We start from the raw sequence: 27,050 nt of genomic DNA, 5'->3' as shown, positions 1-27,050 counted from the left end.
AAAAAAAAAAACCTTTAGAGCCAGGAGGTAGTATCCTTTAATCCCAGCACTTGGGAAGCAGAAGCAGGCAGATCTCTGTGAATTCAGGCTGGTCTGCCAAGTGAGCTTCAGAACAGAACAGCCAGGGCTACACAGTGAAACCCTGTCTCAAAAAAAAAATCAACAATCCTTTAGAGGGGGCACTAGCTTGCCTTACAGGTGAAGGAAAAGCACTTGAAGGCAGGCCTGACGTCAAAGACCTGAAATCTCAATTACTCAGGGAGCTGAAGCAAGAAAATCAGACATTCAAAGTCTGCCTGGGAAACACAGGGAGACCTTGTCTCAAAACAGAACAGGAAGACTGGATGAGGGACGGAGCTCCGTGGTACAGCACTTGCTTTGGTGAGGTCACCAATACCTCCAAAGAAAGGAAGGAAATGAAAGATCAGAAAAGACAAGAAAAAGGTACCGAAGGGATCGCTCGGGTGTTGAAGCATTTGCAGTGCAAGCCTGAGGACCAGAGTTTGGATCCCCAGAAACCCACAGAAATGATTGGTGGGCCTGGTGCCCTGCCTGTAATTCCCTCCTCCAAAAGCATAGACAGGGGCCCCCAGAGCATGCTGCTTAGTGACTAGCCATGTTGGTGAGCTTCAGGCTTATTTGAGAGTGAATAAGGTGGATTCCTGATATCAAGTCCCATCCTCTAAATGTGTGTGCACATATGAGCACATACATACACACACACACACACACACACACACAGAGAGAGAGAGAGAGAGAGAGAGAGAGAGAGAGAGAGAGCAGAACCCCAGACTTCTCAGTTTCCACTGTGCCCAGAGATTCCCCGCAGTTTTCTGACCAACTTCACACCCAGGCACAGTGCCTGAGGCACAGCCGGGGCCACAAAAGGGGCCTCCATTTCAACCAGTCCTCCAACCCTCGGCTGAGCCCACCTGCCCTTCCTACAGGCCTCAGCTGTCTGGTTTGGGCTGTTGTTTACATCTCTGTCTTTGCCTCCAGCACTTTATGAGACTGCAAGTTGAGATGACAGATGGGAATTGTCAAAACCACTTTGCCAATACCTGACAATGCCTGGAGCCATAGCCAAGAGAGTTTTGTTGAACTAAGTGGAAAAAAACTGGGTGGGTCCTGACATCACCCATAGCTCCACGCTGCCCCTCTGGCTCTGTTGACTGATCCTGCTGAACACTCTACTTTCATGCCATGGGGTGTGGAGGCAGCTTCTCTTATGGCCTCTGGGGGGAGGTCCTGTCTTAGTAATCAGCCACCCATGTAATCCTCCTCTATAGAGTGTGAACTGGGCCTAGCAATGTGTCTCCATTGTTTGGAATGGAATATGGCAAAAACAATAAGATGTCTTTCCTGTTTGAAGCTATACAAGACCAACTTTCATCTCGCCTCTCACACGCTTTCTGACAGAGAAACCTTACAAGACGGTAGCATAGGTAACTGAGTCCAACAGCCTCCTCGGCCATGGATTCTGATAGCAACCGTGTGAGATACCAAGGCCCTACCGGGATAATTTGTAGCTTTTTGGGACCCAACAGAGAAGCTCAGAGAGGTTGTGCCAGACTCCTAATTCTCAGCAACTGTGAGGTGGCGGGTGCGGAATGCTGCAAACAGTTTACTATACCACACTCAATGAGGACAAATGTGCCCACTGTGACACCAAAATGGGAATTGGATGGAGTTTGGGGGATGGCCATCGGAGAAGGTGCCTGGGGCAGGGCTAGTGAGTTTATAACTAAATGTTCTTGTGTAGGGGGTAGGTGGGCGCAGAACTCACAAACTATACTGCCTTGTTAACCTCCTCACTCGGGGAGGCTTGATTTCCGGCTTCTCCGCAGCTGGCTGGGCAGTTTCCACACGGATAGGGATGGGGCTTCTAGAGACATAGGAAAAAAATGTTTAAAATGTTAATGTTCTTGTATTAGGCTTCTCAGGTAATATACAGCTTACTGATTCTGATGGCCAAGAAATCTGACTGCTCTTGGCTTAGTGTTTAACTTAATAACTGAAATTATATTACCAATGCAGAAAAGTTCAAAATCAAATAAACAAGCAAACATTATAGGGACCAGAATAGAGTAGGGAACCAAATATAACCAGGAGAGGTACCAAATAAAACTGCCTAGCCTCAAAAGCTCCCTACCTCGGTATGAGCGTTTGGTTCATAGCTAGGTCTTGCTGTGAAATGAAGAAAAACCCATAAGCAACTCAGCTTTAGTTCCCAATAACTTGGTAGCTAGCTAACAATGGCTGTAAGTACAGTATATAGTGAAGCTATATACTATATATAAAACAGTATATATGTTTTATATATACTATATATATATACATATATACCGAGATTTTATATATATATATATATATATATATATATATATATATATATATTGTATAATCAAAAGAACTTTAGGACTCTCTCTAAAATATTCTAATACTATGTATATGAGAAGATGTTTTTAAAGAGAGAGACACGGCTCAGTGGTTAAGAGTGCTTGCTGCTCTTCCAAAGACCTGAGTTCGATTCCCAGCACCCATGCTGGGTGTCTTAAGACTACCAGTAATGCCTCCAGGGGATCTAACACCCTCTTATAGCCTCTCAGGGCACCTATACACAGGTGTACACATACACATAAATAAAAATAATAAAAATGTTAGGTTTCAAACCTGGGACAGAAGTGCCTATTTAATGTATCAAAGGAGACCTGGCTGCCAGGATTTTCCAGCATCCTCAGACCCTGTTACAGGGTATAGCTGGCACACATCACCCTCTATCTTCAATTCTCCAGCCCAGGGGGCTGGGCTGCCTTTCACTATATAACCCAACTATTTTGTTTATGTGCTTTCTTTGTACCTTTGGCCTCCAGGCTGCTGTACCTAGCTCCCCTCCCCCACTCCTCACACTGCCTGGCTCAAGGTCATGTTCACTCTGGACTCTCCCAGATGCCCCTGCCTCTGGCTGTGCTCTTCTGCACACCTACAATAAACTTTCTCCTCGGCTGCAGCCATAGCTAGGAGCAGTCATATCCGTTCTTTTCCTTCCTTTTTTATTCCTTTTATTTTTTTCATTCAAAAATATATTAAATTTCCCTTTTATTTTTCCTCAGTCACTAATGGCAATCCAATGACTTTATTTAAATGATTTTTTTTAAATGATCATCTTTTTTATTTATTCTGGGTGTGTGTCCAGAGGCTGGAGAGCAGATGGCACGCAAGAGTCAGTTCTTCTGTCCTATGCATCTGAGATCTAAACTGAGGTCCTCCCTTAAGGCCGGGACTCACTTAAGCCATCTCAGCAGTCCCAAAACAGCGACTTTATGAAACATCTTTAATATATTTTTATGGTCATGCCTAATTTCATATTAAAAAAAAAATCAGTAACTACTACACTAACGAGGCCTTGAGACCAGTTGAGGCCCTGAGCAAGGAACCCTGACAGATCACCAGACACTTCTCTGCACTTCCATTTTCTCTTCTATTATGTGGAGAATATGCAGTCGGTCCCTAGTAAATGCTTGTTGAATGAACACAGAAAAGAATGAATAAGGAATTTCAGTCAGCATGTTGGATTCATGCTTCCCTCAGGCAAGAACCCCAGGGTAGCTGCACATGGTCCCTAAAATGACCCCATCTCCTGGGATTCTCAGTCTCATGCAAGCAGGGCCACAATGGGAGAGACAGCAGAGGCCTAGCTGAATGCAGGGTACCATCCCCACCACCCTGACATTGAAGGGGCCCCAGCAGAAGGGCAAGAGGTAGAGAGTGTCCTGTCAGGAGGGACCTGGGGCTGAGTTTATTCTAAAGGCAGTGACAGTCACTAAAGGTTTTAGTCTGAGGAGGGGCACTACCAGGTTTGCATTGCAGAAAGGTCCTCAGAGCCATGAAGAGTATATTGGCTGGAGAACCAGGGTATTAGTGATCCCGAATAAGAGAAAAGGAAGGACCGGGAAGGGCAGGGATTAAGGTCCTGAACAGATTTTCTTGAGATAACACGAAACTCAAATTGATATGTTTTGATGACCAATTAGGTGAGGGGATGCAGTAGGTAGGTAGGAACAAGGGCTCCTGAGTTTCAAGCTTGGGAGGAAATAGATAATAATGTAGTTCTCCAAGACTGGAGATGGACAGATGGAGGAAAGATGGCGGGCAGAGTGGAAAGGAACTTTTTGTTTGTTTTGTTTTTTTCCAGAGCTAGGGATGGAACTTGGGCCCTTGTATATGCTAGACAAGAACTCTCCAACTGAGCTGGACCCAGCCTGAATTGAGTCCCTGTAAAGTCCAGGAGGGACCCAGACAGACTGTCATTAAGACAACATAGAGAAGTGCTAGCCTTTGCTTTGAGCACTGAGTAGAACGATTCCCTAGGACACCCAGGCATTCACTAAGATGCTTTCTCTGCCCCCTTCCATTCCCACGCCCACCCACCCACACACAGGATCTCAAGGACTGAGGTGGGACTCAGGAGTCTAGTTTTATTCATCTGGTTTGCGTGGTTGGGGATCAAACCCAGGGCCTTGAGCATGCTAGGCAGGCTCTCTATTCCTGAGATAACCTCCCCAGCCAGGACCTGGGATTTCCGATAAGAGACTTGGTTGTACACTTAAGGAAAGCCCTCAGAGAAGTAGGTGATGGTAGACCACCAAGATGGCAATAAGACATGTTGGCAGTCACTTGGGCTGAGGCTGGATTCCCCTCAGGCATGGGGTGTGGAGATAGTGGCTGAGAGGGTCAACGAACCCATGTGATTCCAGTTCTGACAAAGCTTGGAAATGAGAACCCAAGGAAGAGAAGTGAGCAGAAGCCAGGCTGCGAAGGGTCCTTTTTCCTGTATTATCAACGATGATACACTCTGAGGACAGAGGTTGGAGCGTCTTTACTGGAGGATGTCATGGTCCACTCTATATGCTTCAAAAACCACTCAAGGAAGCTGGGTTCTTTGCTAGCTCAGTGGGCAGCAATGTTAAACTAAGAATAAACAATAGGAAGTCTTTGAACTGGTTTCCTTGGTTTCCCTATTTTCCTTGTTTTGGTTTTCCTCTCTGCTTCTGTCACCCAGGTCTACCTGCCCCCCCCCCCCGCCCACCTGGGGGCAGTACCTCCTACATAATGCAGATCACACAGTGTCATTTCCCAACTCAAACAAGAAGCAACGGACCTGACATTAGTGTCCTGGAGACTCGATTTCTTATTGATATTTACAAACGAGGGCTCCTCTTTTCCAATCTGTTAAAGAAAACAGGTTAGTGAAACGTAAACAGCCTGGCATGTAAAATGTTCTCGGGTCTTCTGCACTGTGGTGCTAGGGAGGGCCACAGAGGTAATTCAACAGGTTGTTTAGTCAGTCACAAAGTTCTTCTGTTTTCACAGCAAACACCAACGACAAAAAGTTTTCTTGAGTCATTCCTGCTACTGAGGCTTAAGGTGTGAAAACTGCACACTCAATCAATGCTTGCATTCATACTTTTATTGAGCACTAGCTATGTGTCAGTTCCTGCCTGACTGAGAAAGGGAACATGTGGGAAAAGCAACCCCGCAGTTCAATCCTTTCCGGCACTCTATGTATCAAGAACAAGAATGGGCTACAGGAGCGCATAGCGTTTACAGTTCCGGCTTTAAAAGAACTTGAAATCCTGTCCATCCGAGGAGCAATACCGGAAGGAATGATGTCATTTGATTTTAATACAAGTCTTGTCTTCCTCCCTCTGGTGAGTCCCTGAGAATGACAAGGGAAGAAAGAACACCCACACAGCCAGCTGAATAGCATATACACAGGCAGTCAGTGGGGGAAATGGCCTGCCCACAGCCCTCATGTTTAGCCTCTGCTCTGCATGGATGTTCAGTAATGTCATGGAGACTTAGCGGGCAGGGGGTGGAGGACACAGCAGTCCACACATGGATCTAGCCCCGGCTCCTGTCAGAGTCTTTTCTACAGCCGGCATCAAGAGAGCATCTCTGGCTTCCTCTCCATACACCTGTGCTCTTCGCTGACCCCATAGGGAACTGGTACTTAGCTCCTGGCAGGATGCTGGGCTGCATACAGCAGCTCTCCACAACAAACCCTCAGGCCACACTAATCCAAGGATTCTTATGCTAGTCTCTGAGAACACTAGTTCTGTGGAGGAGAGTGGGAGCCATTTACAAAGTGGTCCATGCCATTAGAGGGAAGGAAAATCGAGCAGGTCTCCTTGAGGACTTCTCAAGATCTATACGAGGTTAATATGGTGCTTTGGAGGGAGGGTGGGTGGGTGGGTGGTTGTATCCTTTCTACAGGGATGGGTGAGCATGCTGAAGGGCCAGCATTCCTGGCTTTACTGATCTCACACCTTCCTCTCTTCTCTTCCACTACCTTCAGGCCCTTCCTCTTTATCTGTCTGAGCCAGTATATTTTTCTTTTCTTTGGGTCTCCTCCCCTCCTTTCCCACACTTTCCAAAATGAATTATTTTTGACACACAGTACGTCTTCACTGTAGTAGAAACCTGGATCCTCCACAGAAACTCTGTGCAGCACAAGACCCCTGGGAACGTGGCAGACCTTCCCAAAATGCATAACATCCACTTTATAGGCTATGAAACATGGACAGTTTTATTTGCTTGGTGATAGGACAGAAGAGTATACACAGAGATGACAATGGGAGAGCAGGTTAGACAATCAGATGCGACTGTAACTTGAGATAGCTAAGGTTTGTTATTTATTTATTACACTTGCCCAGTACGCACATGGAGGCCACAGGACAACTTGGGGTCCTCCCCTTCCACCATGTAGTTGCTAGGGATGGAACTCAGGTCATCAGGGTTGGCACCCAGTGCCTTTATCCTTTGAGCTACCCTGCCAGCTCTGCAATCACTCAGTTTGAGGTGAGGCGTCAACCTGACTGTCCCGTAAAAAGTGTCACTGCCATCACCCAGAGCATTCAGTGTCCCCAACAATTCCCTAACCTTAATCTGTGATTGTTCCTACCAGTATGTCTTGAGGTAATGTGAGACACTGGTCAGAATCTCTGTGCTACTCATTAATCTTAACAGTCACCTAGGGAGGTGGCTTTTAATTTGTTTTGTTTTGTTGGGTTTCTTTAATTTGTGAATGTGTCTCGTGTATAGGTGTGTGGTGTATGTGCATGAGTGTGTTCAGGTATGCAGGGCTAGAGAAAGGAGTCAAGTGTCTGCCTTAATTACTGTCCACCTTTGAGGGTCTCTTGCTGAACCTAGAACTAGTGGCTTTTCAACAAGGCTGGTACCTAGCCAGCCCAAGCAATCCTTCTGCCTCCATCCCAATAAGCACTGAGGTGACAGGCAGGGATGGGATCACACCTGGCTTGTATAAGCATGCTGGGATCCAAATTCCAATCCTCGAGCTTGAAAAGAAAATGTTTTTAATCTCTGAGATGTCTCTTCAGCCCTTATTATGTTAGCTCAAGCTGGCTTCTAGCTCTGGAGCCTAAAAGACTTTCCTGCATCAGTTTCCCGAGTGCCTGAGACTACAGGTGTATACCACCAGGCTCAGCTGATCCCCACATTACGTACAAAACAGCTGAGGCCCAGGGAAGTTAATAGGCAAGTTTAAGATGACATTACTAAGACATAGATCAGGACTCAAGCAGAGCGATTCATAAGAACAGCAAAATTACACTTATGAAGCAGCAACAAAATAATTATATGGTTGGGGGTGACCCCCAACAGGAGAATTGTATTAAAGGGTCACAGCATTGGGAAGGTTGAGGACTGCAGAACCAGAGCATCTGGCTTTCTAATACATAGTCCATACCCCCTGTTTACACCACAGCCTCCCAATGGAAGGAACCCTGTAAGCTTGCTCTTGTTTCTTCTGGGAGGATTTAAATCATACAGATTGTTATATATGTAGATAGAGAATGAAGATATTGGCGAGGATGTACTTTTCACAATGTAAGTATAGATAGTAGACTCATAAGGGCTGTCGATTCTTACATATTATTTTAATGAGCACTTGGACAACTATAGCTTTTTTAAAAAAATCTTTTACTTTGTGTGTATGTGTGTGTGTGTGTGTGCGCGCGCGCACACACACTTGAGTGTTCCCGTGCACATGCAGGAATATGCTTGCCATGGTATACGTGGGAGATCAGAGAACAGTTTTAAGGAGCCGGCTCTCTCTTTCGACCATATGGATCCAGGGATTGAACTGAGCCACTGAGTCATCTTATCAGGCCAACCATAGGTTATTTTTATTATATGCTGTTTTCAGGGCAGGGATGGCCAATGGGTTTCTCCTTGGAGGCCACCTGTGACTGGGGCCACTGCCTTAGAACCCTCATTTATGGTGGCAGAAAGAGTGTACTTAATGGCCATTATGGAGCCAGTGATATGTGCTATGGTGCCAGCCAGAGGGCTTATGTCAGTTATTACACTATCCTCTCTTTATCTCCAAATTCACCCCTCCTCCTTGGATCTGGGATGAGAAACACCAAACAAAATTTCCTTTGCCAACAGGGGGCGCTAGAGGAGAATTTCTCAGCTTTATGTTCTTCTGGACTACCCCAGCATGGCTTCCTCAACTATGATACTCCACTCTTCCACTGGAGCATCTATGTCAGGTTACAGTATTGTAGCACATAGAGAGATCTGGTGTCGCCCAGCCCATCACAGACACAGCATCCGCAGAATCCCCACCCCTTTCCCTAGAGTGTGGGACCCTGTCACCCCGGGTTCCAAGTGTGAGACCAGGCCACATGTAACTCATGAAGTTAAATACAAGGGCAGGCCGTAGGGACCTGAACTCAGGAGTCTAAGTTTCACTTGTGTGGGATTCTTCCTCCTGGCACTCAAATGTCCGTATTTACAGAATCTTTGTTCCTCATGCTCTTGTGATGGAATGAGCTTCCTGAGTTACCACCTCCGGTCCCTTGGAGTAGCGTGAGTCAAAGAGTAGTTCAGGGAGCTGGTTAGACATGCAGATCACTAGCCCCCACACTGACTTCCTGAACCCTCGGGGATGGGACACAGATCTGTTCAGGAGGGCCCTTATGCAACTAGCATGTAAGAACCATGATCTCTCGTTACCCTGCCTTCCATTCGATTGCATGAATAATAACCACACCTGTTAGCAATTCTTTACATTAAAACCCAGTCTTCCTTGAGCCAGTGAGACAGCTCAGCATGTAAAAGTGCCTGACACCAAGGCTGACAACCAGAGTCTGATCCTCAGGACCCACATAGAGGAAAGAGAGAACTGACTCCCGAAAGTGGTCCTCTGTCCTCCATCGCATGAGCTCCTGCACCCCTCCGAACAAAGAGATACAATGTAACTATAACAACAACACAACGTCCAGGCTCCTATGCCAAGAAGTGGCTCCTATTTCCATACTAGACCTTAACTGGTTCTGTGTCATTGTGCCCCTGTGTGGCACTGAGGAAATCCTATAAAGTGAAATTGAAGGAGCATTCACCCCACGTACCTGGGCATTCGCACGAGAGGCATTCTCCAGCTGTGCTTTCAAAATGTTACACTTCACGTGATCTGCCACAGGTGAAGGCAGCAGCGGGGTCTGAAGGGTCTTCTCTGAAACTTTCTTTTCTTCAGCCTGAGATAAAGCAAGAGGCAGGTGACACATGTCAAGCAAACAGAGAAGAAAACTCAACAATAACTTTCCTCAGCAACCACGACAAGTAACACAGGGATCTCTCTCTCTCTCTCTCTCTCTCTCTCTCTCTCTCTCTCTCTCTCTCTCTCTCTCCCTCTGTGTGTGTGTGTGTGTACACCCACACCCACGCCCACATGTGTGCATGCGAGGCCTGATATACTTCCATTTGGGCTGTCACTTTCTAATGCATAAGTTTCCCACATTTCACCTCACTCTCTAGTGAGGGAAAAACTGGACACACTAGGTGTCAGGTGAAGGTTTAAGACAGGAAAAGACCCCTTCAAAATCAGGCAGGGGGTACTAGTGACAGAAGCCATAGCGTCTCTTCCCCCAGCCCAGCCTAGAGCTATTCCCTCCATGCTACCTCAGAGATAGCAAGACATACCTGTAATTTACAGGATCAAGAAAAAGTACAAAATACTTGCTGACTTTTTCTTTCCTTTTTTTTTTTTTTTTTTTTTTTTTGTAAATCTTGCTGGAAACTGTGACTCTCATTAAGGAATTTGTATCTCTGTTACTTCATTAATTAGATTAATGTATATGCAGCAGATGGGACTCAGGGCCTCATGCTCTATCACAGAGCCACACTCCCAGCCCCGGTATCACGTTGAACTTCAGGAATTTGGTACTAATTTCACAATTCCTGCCATCTCCTAAGTATAAAGAGAATATATCCCTAAAGCTCATGTGACTCAGTTAGGGTAAATTACCCTAGGAATACATATTTATATTTGAATCATGTTCAAAGGAAGACATCTTTGAAGTCAAAGGCTTTGTCACTAGAGTAGGCACGGTACTGACACGGTGATTAAAATAAAAGTTATTCTTCTCTATGCGTAGCCCTGGGGTGACCTTAGAGGGTGTAGGTGCCACTTTGGGGGAGATAATGTCTAATTGCTCACCATAATGTAGGTCATGATCATTACATGTCCCAGAACAATATAATGCTTGACCCAGACTTGGTGTCCAATAAATACTTCATATAGACAATTGTGGTGACACCCACTTATTACCAGAAGAGATATATGCTTAATAAGAAATGCATAAGACCTCATGATGGCTAATGGAAATCCAGCAGTCTCAGGAGGCAGTGTGGCTGCTCAGCCATCATGCACAAAGGCAAGAAGGAAATGTTCTAAAATCCTCAACGTCCTCAACTAGAACTGTAATTCGCCAGATCAAAAGCCCCACTGGAGTCAGGCACTTCTCTGCTGCCCCAGCATTCAGGAGGGGGACGCAGAAGGATGATAAGTTCAAGAAGAGACTGGCCCACTAACCAAATTGGCAGTCATTGTAGGAATATCATGAAAGCCATAGAAGTGCAGGGCAAGTGGCTAGACAATGTATTTAATTTTCAAAAAAATAGGGCATAGAATCCAGTTTCCCCAAGCGACTGCCCAATGAACAAGAGCACTTGGGAGAGAAGCAGACTCATGTCAGCCCTTTCCCTCTAGGGTACCATCAAGAAGAGATGATGATGACAATGATCATGGTAATGGCCAGGATGATGTTGGTGACAACCTCAATAACAATGGTGATGATAATGATGGTGGTGGTGCTGAGGACCAGGATGGTGATGAAGACAATGACAGTAATAATAGTGATGATTAAGAAAAGCGCCAGTAGCTGACATGTTCAAGAGCTTATCACGAACCAGTCATTGGCCAGGTATTTCATGTGCATGACTCACTGGAGGCTCATTTGTCCGTCCTATTTGGAGCTTGGTATCTTTTACTTTTCAAAAGTTTTTATTTATTCCTTTAGTGTGTGTGAGTGTGTGTGTGTGAGTGTGTGTGAGTGTGTGTGAGTGTGTGTGTGTTGTGTGTGGGGGAGTGTGTGTGTGTATGTGTGTGTGTGTGTTGTGTGTGGGGGAGTGTGTGTGTGTGTATGTGTGTGTGTGTGTGAGTGTGTGAGTGTGTGTGTGTTGTGTGGGGGGGAGTGTGTGTGTGTGTGTGTGTGTGTGTGTGTGTGTGTAGCAAATCAGAAGGCAATGTTGGAGAGTCAGTTCTCTCCTTCTGCAAGTGGGACCCATGTATGAGCACAGGCTTGACAGCAACATCTTCCCCACTTGGGCATCTTGCTAAGTCCCTTCTGCTGGCTTCTTTTGCTGGTACCTTCATTCTCATTACTTTAGCAGAAGGCAGACAACTGTGGGCTGCTGGTGCAGCTTGGTGAAGCACAAGGTTCAATTCCAAGCTCTCCTCCATCAAAAGGGAAAGATTTACATGATCAGAAGAGAAAGCAGAATATCGTTTACCCCGGTTTGGAGATGAGAAAAAAAAAAAAAGACACAAAGCAGGGTCATGGGAAGCCATTTGCCCATGATCACATAGAGGGAGTCAGAAGGGCCAAGGTCTAGGAACAGAGATACTATTGAGTCCCAGTCCAGAACTCCCAACCACTCAACTGTGCTAGCTCCATCACCTCTCTGCTGCCATCTCCTCCTTCATAAGAACTTTAAGATGCTCAGTGAGAAAAAAGAAAATTATGAATGACTTTCTCATGCTAGATTCTACAGTTATAAAAGAAAATACAGAAAGCTATGCCTGGGATGTGAGAAGAATAAGAACAGTAAACCACCATCCTAGGCCTCCAAAATGGTACATCTGGATGGATTCATTATCCCAGAAGATAGATCTTCCTCCTTTAGGAGAAAATAAGTAACTTACATATAACATATTACCTAGAAATGTAAGTTTTACAGTGTGGGTTTTGGGTAATTTATTTTGTGCTTATAAATCCAGTTACACTAATCATTTCATACCTGAATGAATTTTTTTCCCCACAGATGTGTTAAGAGTTCATCTGTAGTTGGTTTTAATTTGGAGAGCGGCATTTGGCAAAACAGGAACTTAATTAGTTAGGAACCCGTTGGAGGGTTTTGACCCTGGCTTACGGGGAAGTGGTTATACTGACAACAATGAAGACCTACTTAACATGATGGAGTGCTGCTAAAAAAAGAAACGGATTCAGCATTGACTTCCCCCTTAAGTTTAGCCAAGCAGACAACTCAGGCTGGGTCACTCCTGTCCCAGTATGTGTTCGGTACGCACTGCTCAGCTGCAAGAATCACCTCCGTTGAGGACCAATGTGAACTCTGTAAACTTCTGCATCTTTGTGTGCCTTTTGTTTAAAAGGCATCTCTAGTGCTATCTCTAGATTGTCTCACAGGTATGAGGACCTGAATTTGGATTTCCAGAAGATATGGAAAAAGCAGGGCAGGGCAGGGCAGGGAGAGTCTGTTATCTCACTACTGACAGTGGGTGGAGAGCCACAGATCTCCGGGAGTTCACGTGACTAGCTATCCTGGCCTGTGAAGTGAAGTTCCAGGCCAGTTAGAGAGCTAGTCTCTAATAAAGGCAGAAGGTGCCTGAGGACCAACACACAAGGTTGTCCTCAGACCTTCCCACATCCATACATCCACACCCACACATGCACCCTACACTCTCATGAACGCATACATGTGCGTGTGCGCACGCACACACAAAGATGTTTCGAAGGGAGATTACAAGACCACAGTTTCAGCTCAGAGCATGGTCCCAACATTGTTGTGCTGTTTGGTTTTGTATTGGAGTTTTTGTTTGTTTGGTTTGGTTTGGTTTTTCTGGACAGTTTCTCTGTGTAGCTCTGGCTGTCCTGAAACTCACTTTGTAGACCAGGCTGGCCTTGAACTCACAAAGAACCACCTGCCTCTGCCTCCTGAGTGCTGGGATTAAAGGCATGCCCCATCACCACCTGGTGCATTGTCTTTTTTTTTTTTTAATTGCTATATTTTATGTTCAGTTTGAGCTATGGAAAGAGACTGTATCATCCAATATGGCAGTAGTGATTCAGCATACAAATCAATGACAATGGGGTATTGGTGTCATGACTGAACAGGCCATCTGGGAATGTCATCTGGGGATAAGGAAGCAATCAGATATATACATAAACTGTTAATACAGACAATTAATACACGGGAGATCCGCTGAGCCTGAAATTGCTGCTGTCATTTGGGGTACCACTTGGACATAGGTAGTGAAAATTATTAAGTTAAGAACAGGAAGTTACAAAAACCATAGTCGAATCAGAGGTGGGTCCATCCTTCAGGTAGGAAAAGTCATCGAGCTAGTGGTCCCCATGTGAGGTATCAAGCTTACTGAGGTGCTCCACTGCAGGAAACAGTTTTCTTTTAAAATATTTTTATTGCCTTGGTTTATTTATAAATGGGTGCGGGTGTAACTGTGTGAGGTTGGAGGATAACTTGTATGAGCCAGTTCTCTCCTTTCATCATGTGAAACCCAGGGCTAGAACTCAGTCAACAGGCTTGGGTGAAAGAGCCTTTACCTGATAAGTCAGCTAACAGGACCGAGAAATGTTTCTTAACAAATAACACAGGGGCTGGATCTGCGGCTCACTTGGCAGAATGCTTGTCTACTGCATACAAAGCCTTGGGTTTCACTTCCAACACCACATAAATTGGACATGGTGATGCATGCCTATAATCCCTGCAATGGGAGGTAGAGACAGGAGGATCCCAGTTCAAGGCCATCCTGAGGTGTGTAACAAGTTCAAGACCAATATCTTGGCAACGTGATACATTGTCTCAAGAAAAATTTTTCAAGCCAGTTGTGGTGGGCCAAGCCTGTAACCTCTGTACTAGAGAGGTGGACACAAGTAGATCCCTGGGGTTTGCCTGTCAGCCAGCCTAGACTAACAGGCAAGCTTCAGGTCAGTGAAATACCCTATCTCAAAATGAGGTGGATGGCCCCTGATTCCTGTCACTCAAGATTGTCCTCTGGCCTGAACACACATACACACACACACCCCCTATACACATGTACATACACAATACATATACTATACAAAAAAATAAAAATAAAAATAATCTATGGAGTAAGACCGCTGTTGCTGTGTGAGGACAAGGCCAGAGTCACCTGTATAACCATATCCCTGCATCATATGTGTTTACAGTGATTTTTAAATTTTTTACTTGTGCTGATGATTGAAGCCAGGGCCTTGAGAACACTAAGCAATGCTTTCCCATTGAGCCACTCCCCCCCCCATACCCCTCAATGCATTTCTCTGAATGAGACAGAACGGTGGGCAGTGATAACTTAGCTCTCGAGCTCAGCCAGGCACATGCCCTGGGAAGAGCATTTTCTCAGTGTCCTAGCACAGCCATGGGAGCTGAATGCTTGTGAGCTCTCTGCCAGGCACCATGCTGCACTTCTTTTGCAAAAGAGCTTAGATGCTGTGAAAGTGTAAATTACTAAAACCAGTAACAGTGTGCACTGCGCCCTGGAAAAAAAAGAGTTAAAACGCAAGAAAAAGCAAAGCCATCCAAGGAGCACAGGGTGTGCAGGGTGCCACATGGTGGTGCTGGCAGTTCACCCACCCAGAAGGCAAGAGATGCTCTGTTCCTGAAGTAGCCTAAGCAGGGAGGGCAAGAGAGCTGCAGTGGCGATGCCAGGGAGCTGGCTAGGCAAGGAAGGTACTTGTGCAAGCATGGGGAGCTGAGTTTCATCCCCAGAACCCATTTGAAAAGGCCAGGCATAGAACCGGAGAGATGGCTCAGCAGCTAAGACAGCTCACAGCTCTTGCCAAGAACCAAAATTTGGTTTCCACATCAGGTATAGAACTCCACCTTAGAGGACCAAACACCTTCTTAAAGCTTCCACCAGTCCACACAATGCACCTACCAACATATGAACAACATATACAAATAAATTGATTTTTAAAAAAAAAAAAATCTGGCTGTGGTGGTACCTGATGGCAGCAGAGACAGGTGGGTTACCTGAGGGCAGGGGGTTTGTGTGTCCAGCTTAGCCTACTTGGTGAGTTTGAGGCAGTAAGAGATCTTGCCTACTCTGAGGTACAAAACTTGAGATTGCCTTCTGACTCTACACATATTCATGCAAACACACACACACACACACACACACACACTCACACACACACAGCTGGAGTGGAAACACCGGAGGTTCAGGCCCCTACTATGGGGCAGCACACTCCATGCAGAGCTGGCCCGGCACCTTGTTTATGTTGATATGCAGGGCAGGCCAGGGTCCTGCAGCCTTCACAGTCTCCAGCTCCAGCTTCTTCAGATGGGCAGCTGCTTCGCTGTACAGGGCAGGCGCTCCTGGACTCAGTTCTACAGTGTGGTCAGGGGAAAGGAAAAAGCAGATGTTCAAAGACAGCTAGATACAGGGGGCCAGAGACCCCGCAGTAGCCTGACTCCTGGGTCCTTTTCTGCCCTTCCAGCTTGTTGCGCTGATGTCAAGGTTTTATAACTTCATTCCCTTGGATATGAGCTGGGCATGATGTTTGACCCCTCCGAGCCTCTAAGCCATTTAGAAATGAAAATAGAAATCACTTATCTTGCTGGAGTATTAAGTGAGATTATTCTTACAAAAAGACTTAAATTTGGAAAGGTCCTTTACATGCTGAAAAGACAGCCGTCGAGGCTGCTAGGCACGGCGGGCGAGGTGCCTCGGAGAGTCACGTCATGCTTCTTAAAATCAAAGCTGTTGGCTTTTTGTATTGTGTTGCATTTGTTTGCCGCCACGCCCCTCTCTAGCTTGGATTTATTCATTAATACATTAAACATCCACTAAATATTAAATATTCATTATCCTATAAAGCTTATGCTTTATTGCTTGTTAACAACTGGCATCTGGGGAGTCGAAAATAAACAAATAAGACATGATTCTAGTGAAAGTGACGGGGAGACATTCCACATAAAAGCACTAAGAGCTTAAGACACCCTCACCACAGCTGGGGATTCGGGAAGCATGCAGGGATCCTGCACTGAAGCCACATGAGCTGGCTGCCGGGACATGTGGGGTCTTACTAGGGCTGAGGAAAAGCATTTACGGGTGGAGGAACCAGCAGACACAAAGGACAGGGCTGGGATTGCAAGGCATTTTGTGAAAGGACAGAAGTTCCGTGCAGCTGGAGTCTGGGAAGGATGGGAGAGGCTGAGACTACAGGGGGAGGCGTTTGGAGGTCTGTCACGTGACCACGCTCAGCGCATGGACGCAGGACAGGGAGGAACAGAAGGTCTTAACACTGACAGTGGCAGTTTCTCTATGGGGACTGAACTGTCAGGAGGCCACGCCAGTCACCTCCATGCAAATGGATGAGGTGAACGAGGGCAAGGGTATCATGGGCAGTGCTTCGGCTAAGAGTTCCCATCTTCCATTTAGCTAACCTCTAATGGTTCTCATGGTGTGAAGATGTATCTGGATAGCTCACAGTTGCACACAGGGTCAGGCTAGAAGGTTCCTAGACACTCACTGCACACCTCTCTCCAGTTCACAGAGGGACCAAACCCCAGAGAGCATTCTGAGCTGCTCAGTGAGAACTGCCGTCTGGACCTCTGACTGCCCTGTCTCAGTGCTCCTAAAGGGAGTATAAATGAGGTTTGTGTTACATGGAAGTGGGAAAAGGGCTCCTGGGGCAAACGTGGGACAGGGAGAGAAGCAGGGGTGGGCGGGGGGAAGGTCAGCAAGCAGAAATTATATTTGAAAAATGTCATAATGAAACACAACACTGATTGCTAGATAAAAATGAACAGATGTAGACAAGCAATAAAATAATGACACAAATAAAAAATAAGGTTATATCTGGAGGTGGTATAGTCTTTAATGCCATCACTTAGGGAGGCAGAGGCAGGGAGATATGTGAGAGTTTAGGGTCAGCCTAGACTATACAGTGAGAAAGAGAAAAAGAAAGAAAAAGAAAAACTAATTCTTTGCTTCAGTATATCAAAGATAAATTCCTAAAAGAGACAAAGGGGAGTTAGGAAATAACACAACATTTAAGATGCAAGCCCGTTCTTATTAGCAGGGACCAAATGAGTTATATTGCCTAACTGCTTGCTTTATTATCAACGTTTACAGGACAGACACTACCACAGGCTCACTAGATACTTGGTACCTCTTTGCTGTTGGAAGTTGGTGTCACAAAAGGGCAGAGGCAAGTTTACTGTGACCAGGGCAGGAATCCCAGCCACCTCATCTGACTCCTCCCTCTTTCCACTGCTAGAGGCCAGGATGCTGTGCCCAGCACTGCAAGGGCAGAAGTCTAAGCTAGGAGGCAGGGAGGAGCGGAGCGGCCATTTGTAATAACATGGAAGCAGGAAACCACCAAGTCTAGATCACCCTGCCTCCTCCAGGCACCAGACTCTCTAAGCAAGCTGCCAAATCCAGTAGCCATGGCAACATCCTCCCCCTTCTGTCTTTGACTGGCCTTCGGTGCCCCACCCTGCTCCCTCCAAACACTCACTGGTGAGGGCCTTGCTGGAGTTCGGTGATCTCAGCGGTGCCTCCTTATTCTCCAGAGTCAGCGAAAGGCCGTAGTTGGAGTGGTGCTGGTGGTGATGCCTCCCTGAAGCTTTAGGGGCAAACGGTGTACCCCCGTTCTCCTCAAGGCAGAAAGGCAGCCTTTCTGTGGGGCTGAGTGCTGGGGACGGGAGCGGGTAGCTGAGGCAGGCAACAAAGTCGGGGTTTAGAACAACACAACATTTTGCTAACCCCTCAAACCCGAAGACCATGAAGCTTAAAAGATCCCTACTTAAAATAGGGCATTGGGCAAAACGGTATGCAAAGAAAATGAACCAAAGTGGGAATTTGTATATGTTAGTGATCTGACAACTTGAATCTTAAAAATGTCTTCACTTTGAAATGGAGTAAAATAGCCTGCATTTAAAAAATTCATTTTCAGGGCTAGAGAGATGGTTCAGTGGTTAAGAGCACTGGCTACTCTTCTAAACGACCTAGGTTCAGTTCCTAGCACCCACAAGGCAGCTCACAAGCATCTGTAACTCCAGTTCCAGAGGATCTGATGCCCTCTTCTGGCTTCTACAGGTACTGCATGCAACATGATGGACACAAGCACACACACACACACACACACACACACACACACACACAGAGAGAGACAAAAACACTCATACATATAAAAATAAATGTCTTTTGAATAAGGTATCTTCTAAATGCAAGGTGGAAAAAAGAAAACAATAAGTAATGCTTAAATTGAGCCTATGTTAGTTATACACCAGAGTCTTCTCTATCCATCCCACATGCAGAAAGTCATCCCTATGTACCTACTCTGATATTTCTTCTCAAGGCTGGCCTTCCCAAGCATGCCCAGCCAGAACCTCCCACAATTCTGTTAAGAGGGATTTGATCTAAATTCATTCACGTGCTCCTAACTTTTTGCCACCACCACCCGGCTAACACCTGAAAGCTAAAGGAGAGGGGCTCTCTTTCCAGGTGGCTCACAACTGCCTCTAATTCCAGCTCAGGGTACCCACTGCCCTCTTCTGTCCTTGGGTACTACACTCATGTGCACAAACCCACACACATATCCACATAATTAAAAAAAAAACCTTTTAAAAGAGTATTTTTCTTGGCAGTGCTTATATTAAAGCAAGTATATTAATATAATGCCGTATCAACTAAATGGTTTTTTTTCCTGACTATAAAAGTAATTAAAATATTTTTATGGGCTCATAAAATACTGTCATACCAGAATGCCATGTTTATAGTGTGTAATAAGTAAGTCAGTTCTGGCTATCAGGGTGTAAACAAAAGCTTCTTGTGACCAGCTTTCCCAGACATAAAGTAGGTATATCCCTGATAAAGCATGGAGGGAGAGAAGATGAGCTCAAGCCAACTGTGGGTGGAGTGAGAAATACTCTAACGGTATCATTCGAGCACCTAGATTCAGCTATACCTGAAGCTGATACTACAGCTAAATCTTTCAATAAGGTTCACAAAATGCATTGATTTGTTGATTGATTGGTTGACTGATTAATTGAGGTAGTTGGGTTTCTTTCATTGACAGTCACATGACCTAATGTAGTGCTCATTTACTGTTTCTGTGGGAGAGGGTGGACGGCTGCGGAATTTAAGATGAATGGATAGTAGGAGGCATTACAGGCCCAAGAAACAGCATGTCACAGGTCAGGTGAGCAGGGAGGGCAGGGTACATGGAGAGGCGGGAGTGAAGGGAGCAGCAGGAAGTGCACTTCAAATGACAAGCTGGACTAGTTTGAGGGTGAAGGGTTCAGGATTATGATCTGAGCAACAGGGGACCATGGAAAGGGTTTGAGCTAGCCCTGGGATGGATGTTTCCGTTAGTATGAGCATGGCTTGGGGACACTGAGGAAGGATATGGGAATGGGCCTGGTTAGCAGAGGCAGGGAAGAGTCCAGAAGCAAAAGTGTGCTTGCCACCATTGATGTAGGAGCTGGATCCTTCAGCCATCCTGGCTGCTTTGTGGAGAGGGTACTCCTATAGGGTGTGCACCTGGAGCAGTGGTTCTCAACCTGTGGGTTGCAACCCTCTCGCAGGGGTGGCCTAAAACCACCAGAAAACACAGAGATTTACATTACAATTTCTAACAGCAGCAAAATTACAGTTATGAAGTAGCAACAAAAGTGAATTTATGGTTGGGGGGGGTCACCACAACATGAGGAACTGTATTAATGGGTCACAGCATTAGGAAGGTTGAGAACTACTGACCTGGAGGAAGTGGAACATGACCTGATTTTGAACTCTGAGGTCTCCACCCTTATCTCTCCCCCTTAGAAACAGTTCATATTACCCACCTTCTTACTGGGGGCATTAGAAAAGCACACCAAGTTGCAACTAAAGCTCTCTTTCCTGGGCCCAGGCACAGTCCTGCAGGGACCCCTTAACTGCTGTTCTACAGAACATGTGAGGCAGCAATTGCTGGACTTTTCCAAAGCTAAGAAGGTGTGTGGCTAGGATTTGTACATCTGCAAAGCCCACTGACATTCTTTCCTGTCCTTCAAATGTACTTAAGATATCTGCCCTTTAGGGGTACAGTGGGGCCCTCAGAAGAGCAGGTGTCCTTTTGCAGGGGCTGGCAATGGCTTCCCAGCCTGTGGCTGGCCTTCCTCTGCCATGATGCTCACCATTTCTGGCCTGCTCAGAGTCTGAGTGGCATTAGGATTGTCCAGTCATGAGAGACAGATCAGTGAGGAGGTCAGAGAGAGAGAGAGAGAGACAGAGAGACAGGAGAGAGCCACTGGCTGGATGCAAGAAGAGATCATGGAGACATGGAAGGGCAAGGAAATGGCAGGCAAATGGTACATCATCTGTGAAAGAAGGGAGGCATGGAGGGAGGCTCTGCTGAGCTTCAAATGTTCACAGTGAGTATGGGAATGAGCACCCGCAGGGAGACATGGCCAAGAGCAGGGAGCTGGCATGCCATCAGGCCTGGAAGAGGAGTTGGAGAGCTTTGAGGAACAGTTCCTAAAAGATGGCAAACAGACACCACATCAGATGCCAGGTCCATCTTTACCCACTGCCCAGAATATATATGGTTGGGCCCAGATCAGGGAGAAAGTGCTGTGGCTGGTTGAGTGATGTCTGTTGCAGGCTTGACAGGCCACTGTGGTATCACAATCTTGTATCTACGTGTGCAAAGGGTGCACTTTTTTTTACTTCAAAAAAAAAAAAAAAGCATGAAAAGTAAAACAGTAAAACAGACAAATAAACAAATCAACAAACAAACAAATCAAAACCCACAAAAACAAAAGGCCCCATCTACATGCCACAAACGAGAAGTCATATAATATAACATGTCAAATAAAATATGCAATCATGATCTGTCTTATAGCTACCTAAGGGGTGGGAGTGGATTAAGAAGACAAATGGGAAGAGAATAGACAAGAGTAAAAGAAACTACCTGGGCTAGAGCAATGAATCTGGTGCAGCTAAGGGTCCCAGGAAGAATAACTGTTCCTATTGTGAGGCAATTCCCTCTGATATTAAGACTCGGGAAGAAAACAACTCACAAGTCTCAGCATGTTCCTGAAACATAACAGGCTCACAGGGTCTGTTGTAACCTTGGTCCCTCCCCAAGGTTACATAAACAGCAAGGGCTGTTGAAGAGAGAAAATGCTTCAGCCTACTGAACTGCTTTTAAGTCATTCAGAGAGCCCCCAGAGTTCTAGCATTTGTGAGCTGTCACCCCTGCTAAGGTGGGCTTTCAGTGATGTGGCTGCCTTTGAGTCATCTGAGCTCCTGTAAGTAACTCCATTGAATTCATTAGTCACCAAGTTGGAGTTTGGTGGTGTTTGTTACTTTGGTCTGTTGTTGGATCTCTATCTGGGTGAGTAGACATTTGTTCATATCTCTCCAGGAACAGTAGAATGAGTTGGGAACATTCTCTGCTCACACACAGGGACCATCCTAAAGATGCAAACATGGAGTTTTGTTGGTTATAGATCTGCTAAGGAGATTTCTAAGGGCCTCATGCTCATGGGTCATCCTTGCAGGATTCTTTAAATCAACATTAACACAGACTGTGAGGTAAATGGTATCCACAAGACTGTGCATCTGCCCCTTGACCTAAGCAAAGTCAGACTCACAGTATAAGGACCAAAAGACATGCAGCAACATACCAGCCTTAGAGGCATTGGCCCAGGGTCAGGATACAATGTCAGCTCCATATTCACTAGAGACTGAGGCTCATGGGGTGTTTGAGATTCTGCAAAGTCACAGTATTTCTAGAATCTATCACCAAAATTGTTACCAGGACAGGGGAAGGAAAAGGGGAAGCTGAACGCAGGACTGTCCCTTGAAAGGAAGGCCAAGTGAGGGTGCTCTTGGGAAGCTAATCATAACCTTTGTAGTGTAGGTAAGTTTTGGGTAACACGGGACCTGGGGATCTAAGCTGGGATAAGAAATCACAGAATTGTATAATGGGAGCCCTCAGATACCCTCTGGTTCTATAGGTTTAAACTCAGGCTGGATGTTAAGGTCACTAGGAAAACTCTTAATTCTACTGGAGGGAATGTAAGATGGTTCATTCAGTTTGGAGAGAAAAAAAAAAAAACCCAGCCTGGTGGCTCCTCAAAGAGTTAAAGATATCATTACATGGTCCAGCAAGATAAGTATCCAAGGGAAAGGAAAGATCCATGAAAAACTTGTACCTGACTGCTCAGTAACAGTGTTATTCATAATTACGCAAAGGTAGAGACAACCAGGTTCACCGATTAACAGGGAGCCAAAATGTGGTATAGCAGTACAATAGAAAATTACTAAGCCGTGAAAAAGCAGTGACCTATAAACTCACGTTACAATTGAAATAAACCTTGAAAACATTATGCTACCTGGAAGAAGACAGATGTCAAAATCCACATATGTGATTTGTTTTATAAGACATGTGTAGGTCAGACAAACGGGTGGGAGGGCAAAGGTTAGGGGTTATTTAGGAGTAGGAACAATGGGAGAAATCAGGATTGAAAGACTGTTGTTACTCAGTTTCTTGGGGGAGGAATGAAGTGTTCCTAAAATAGCAAAATCCATGACCAAACAACTTCATGAAATTAAGCAACTGTAGATTTTGCTGAACTGTACACTGTGAGAGAGATCCCAGTAAAACTGGAGATCTTTAGGAATATGGATGTTCCTCTAGACATGGTGCCTATGTCTAAATCCTGCAGCTGGCCTGGGAACTAACACCTTTCTCCAAGCTGCAGCAAGCTCATTTTGCATATGGGCTCACCATGGGAAGGGAGGTGAGCAGGTCACACAGTCGGAGACCAACAGCTGAGTCCGGGACACAATCCAGGCCTCCCACCTTTCCACTGGGTGCCCAAAGGGATGCCCATCTGCTGTGTCTTACCATCTGCTCCACTTCTATTTAAGGCAGCATTGAGTACTCATCAGGAAAATCCAAGTCCTCAGAAGCCTCTGGCTGAGACAGCCTTGTGTTCCCTACCATCCAGTAAGCTCAGCAGGAACAGACACCGCCATAGGTATTTGTGTCCCAGCTGTGCTGGAAGAAGGACTGGTTCATGGGATGCCAGTAAAAGCTTCAGAATACTCAATAAATAGTCTGGGACCAGCTTTGATGTCTGGCATTGTGCCAGGCATGACAGTCAGCAGGGGAAGGACCTCAGTCCAGCCTGGGACATTGTTAGAGGGTACCACCTGGAGTAGAGATGCTTGAAGTAAGGAAGTCCTGACAGTTATGGAGGAGTGGACAGGGGAAGGGGGACACTGGACATTGCAGGAGAAGGGTTTCCTAACTTCTAAGGCCTGGAGCTGACAAGGTATACTAGGTGTTGAGTGTGTGTGTGTGTGGGGGGGGGTGGTCTTGCACAGCTCTCATGTGTACTTAAGAGTGGGTGTCCTGCTGTTTCTCTTCCTGTCTCCCATTTGGATGACAAACTCATGGGGATTAATGGGAAACTGACATTTTTTTTTCCTGAAATGAAGAACCGCTTCAGCCTCCTGAAAGGAGCAATCTGTGTCCGTTTAGGAAGCTGAGGTGCCCTCTTTGTTCCGCTAGTCACTGTGCTGAGTAATTGTAGGCTCAGTGCCCACTTTCCCCAACAGATCCCAGGGAGTTCAGTGCACTTCTGGGCTCCCACCCTGGCTTGCCTCCTTATGCCCCACAGATGCTTCAGCATTCGCCATGAGTGCTCTGTAGCCCAACCCCCCTGCCCTGGATTCCCGTGGGGCCACCACCCTTCGCTCTTTATCCCTTTGTTCTGGGGTGGCAAGCAGTTTCCAATTACTCTCATGTTGGAGTTGCTTCAGTGATAATTCAGGTCCAGTTCTTTCACCCTTTGTATAATCAAGCCCCTGTATTAAATTCCCTCTGTAGGAAATGCCGAGATTAGCTTCCATTTTCCTGACTGCTTGCACCAGATACAATGTTAACCTGCCTGGTCCAGATAACTCAAGCTTTCTTCCCAACAGCACTGAACTGGACTGTTACCTTGTTACGTTGTTAAGTTGTTACTTTGTTGCTTTTATTTTTAGTGTCACCACACCCCATAGCCTAAATCTGATTTACTTTCTCACATTTTTCTGTTTCTTACAAGTCAAATATGTCCTGACTACTCCCTTTCTTTAGCTCGGATTTCAATTTCTTTCTCCTTTTTCTGTAGGCTTCTGCAGTTAGTCTATTCCAGTTGAAAAGGCAGGAAAAACAAACCAGAATTTGGGTAGCTTCTGTGCTTTGCATACATGTATTTCTTTAGAGTTCAAGCTTACTAGCAAGCCTCCCATTGGCATTCCAGTTTGGAGCATTAAATACTGTGGATTTGAAGACCATATACATAAGGCATATCCTTCTCTCTGCTTATTAAGGTGGTTTAAAATGTTCATTAGTCAGAGTTTTATTTTGTTACTTTTCATTACAGTCTAGGACTAATGTTATTAACCACAGTCCCAGGTATTTCTCAGTTGCATCACAATTTAAAATAACATTAGTCATTATATCTCCCAATAGCCTATCCTTCTTTGCCTTCCCCCTCGTGTGTGTGTGTGTGTGTGTGTGTGTGTGTGTGTGTGTGTGTCTAGGTGTGAATGTCTGTACATGCTGTATGCATGATGCATGCACATGAAAGTACAGGTGCCTGTAGCCATGCCTACACATGTGGTGCTCAGACCTGGGCTCTCCTCCATCACTTTTTACCTTACTCAAGCCAGTCTCTCACTGAACTGGAATTCTACTTACTGTTTCAGTTAGGCTGCTGTCCAGCAAGCTCTAGGATCCTGCAGTCTCTGCCACTGCAAATGCTGGGGCTATTGCACATGCAGTAATGCTTTCTTACATTGCTTCTGGGGGTCTGAACTCCAGCCCTCATGCTTGCAAAGTGAGTGCCCTTACCCACCCACCTCCCCAGCTCCCTTCCCCTCCCTCCCCCTCTCTTTCTCTTTCTGTCTGTCTCTCTGTCTCTGTCTCTGTCTCTGTCTCTCTCTCTCTCTCTCTCTCTCTCTCTCTCTCTCTCTCTCTCCACACACACACACACACACACACACACACCATGCATACATACATACACACACATACAGAATTCAGACTCTTTCTACTTCTGGCCTGTTATTAGCTGAGATTCACTTGGATTTTACAACACTCAGATAAACTGTATTCATCATTCCTAGTATTCCATATTATGTTTTCTTAGCTTGTTGCACTGGTTGATAGTATATATTAGGAGAATGTGGAAGATCTTCTGTCACCCTTGTCTTGGTTCTGGAGTTTACAGGAAAACTAATGTTTCAACATTAAATGCTGTTCTTGCAAAACGTCACACATTAGGCTAGACTTCAACTGCCCTCCCTTCTACTTTGTTACTAAATCCCTTGAGCAGTGACTTCTTCCTGCCCCGAGGAGATCTGTGCTTTTCCTCCACAGGCTAGTTCCTGTCGCTAGGTACTTTAAAAAGATGGTGTTCAAATTCCCCACTGCATCACCATCCGGCTTCTCACTGGCTTTGGGAATCGATTTTCCAAGAAGCCGCACTACAGTGCCCAATTCCTCTCCTGGCATCTCTCCACGGTGGCTCCGACATGCTGGATGCTGACTAAGCAGTGACAAAGGCTGACTTTCCCAGTGTTCTGGGGGCATCTTTTATTTTTAGCTTGAAGATTCAAACTGATCACAATGCAGCCAACTCTTTCCTGGCCATTGTCTCTTTAGCTTGCGTGTCTATCCCCTCTTCTTTCTACCTTCTGCAGTTAGTACATTCTAACTAGAAGAGAGGAAAAGCAGACGTCGGATAGCTCTGTCCTTTTCCTCCTGCAGGCCACCCTCAAGAATGGCCAGGAAAATCTTTATCTCTTTGCTCCAAAGTAATTAGCCATAAAGTCCCTTACCAGTATGATGATGGGACTTGCTCTAGGGAGACTGAGGCAGGAGGATCATCATTAATCCAAGGCTAGCCTTGTCTGTATAGCAAGCTCTAGGCTGGTCATGGATATATAGTGAGATTCAGTTTTAAAACAAAACAAATCAAAACAACCACCAATACATACATACATACATACATACATACATACATACATACATACATACATACATTCCATGTCCTTTTATTTGAAGCTATTCCCCACTTTCTTCCTTTTTCAAATTCTGTCTTAATTGTGAGTTTCTCAGAGAGGCCACTGACCCACTCCCATTTCAGGTTGTCTGGGCTACATTCACAGCTTCCATGAATAGTGTTCCTTTTTAGGCCATTCTTTTCTTTGACATTTCTTTGGGGGATGCATAGAAAACACAGAGGACTAAACCCCCACCCCTTCTACTCTCCTATGCTAATCATTCCAAGACCTTGTCCCACATTCTATCCCTATCTCCCCAGCTGAAGGAATTAACAGCATTCCCTGGGGCATTTCTTCCACTTTCCCAACACCTTCCCATCAAGCAGGCAGGCCCAGAAATCAAAACGATGCTCAGCTTTTAATAGATGATTGTCTGGATAGCTAAGAAGTCTCCCTGCAAAATGCTGTGCCAGCCTGGCAGCTCACTCAGACACTCACTGAGCATGTTCCACTCATGCCCTGCCCCCACAGCACATCTGATCTGGGTTGTATGGCTCATGTAAGAGCCACTTGTATTTCCCAGCCCTGCATCCATTGGAATGATGCTGCATGTAAAAGCAGTGTCCAC

At 45.7% G+C, this 27,050-nt stretch overlaps 1 protein-coding gene across 7 annotated transcripts in view; it reads right to left on the bottom strand.

Moving 5' to 3' along the window:
• Window positions 1-27,050, bottom strand: part of Epb41l4b (erythrocyte membrane protein band 4.1 like 4B) — a 154,546-nt gene that overhangs the window by 30,496 nt on the left and 97,000 nt on the right. For all 7 annotated transcript variants that reach the window (XM_076934929.1, XM_076934930.1, XM_076934931.1 and 4 more), the window contains exons 16-20: window positions 17,892-18,088; window positions 15,638-15,756; window positions 9,438-9,563; window positions 5,162-5,229; window positions 1,787-1,885 (exon numbers count right to left, since the gene is read on the bottom strand). In XM_076934929.1, the coding sequence (XP_076791044.1) occupies window positions 1,787-1,885; window positions 5,162-5,229; window positions 9,438-9,563; window positions 15,638-15,756; window positions 17,892-18,088 (609 nt within the window). The remainder of the gene's footprint in view (window positions 1-1,786; window positions 1,886-5,161; window positions 5,230-9,437; window positions 9,564-15,637; window positions 15,757-17,891; window positions 18,089-27,050) is intronic.

Source organism: Arvicanthis niloticus, chromosome 5 (genome assembly GCF_011762505.2).
Source record: "Arvicanthis niloticus isolate mArvNil1 chromosome 5, mArvNil1.pat.X, whole genome shotgun sequence".
Lineage (NCBI taxonomy): Eukaryota > Metazoa > Chordata > Mammalia > Rodentia > Muridae > Arvicanthis > Arvicanthis niloticus.
This window is presented reverse-complemented; position numbering and strand designations above follow the sequence as displayed.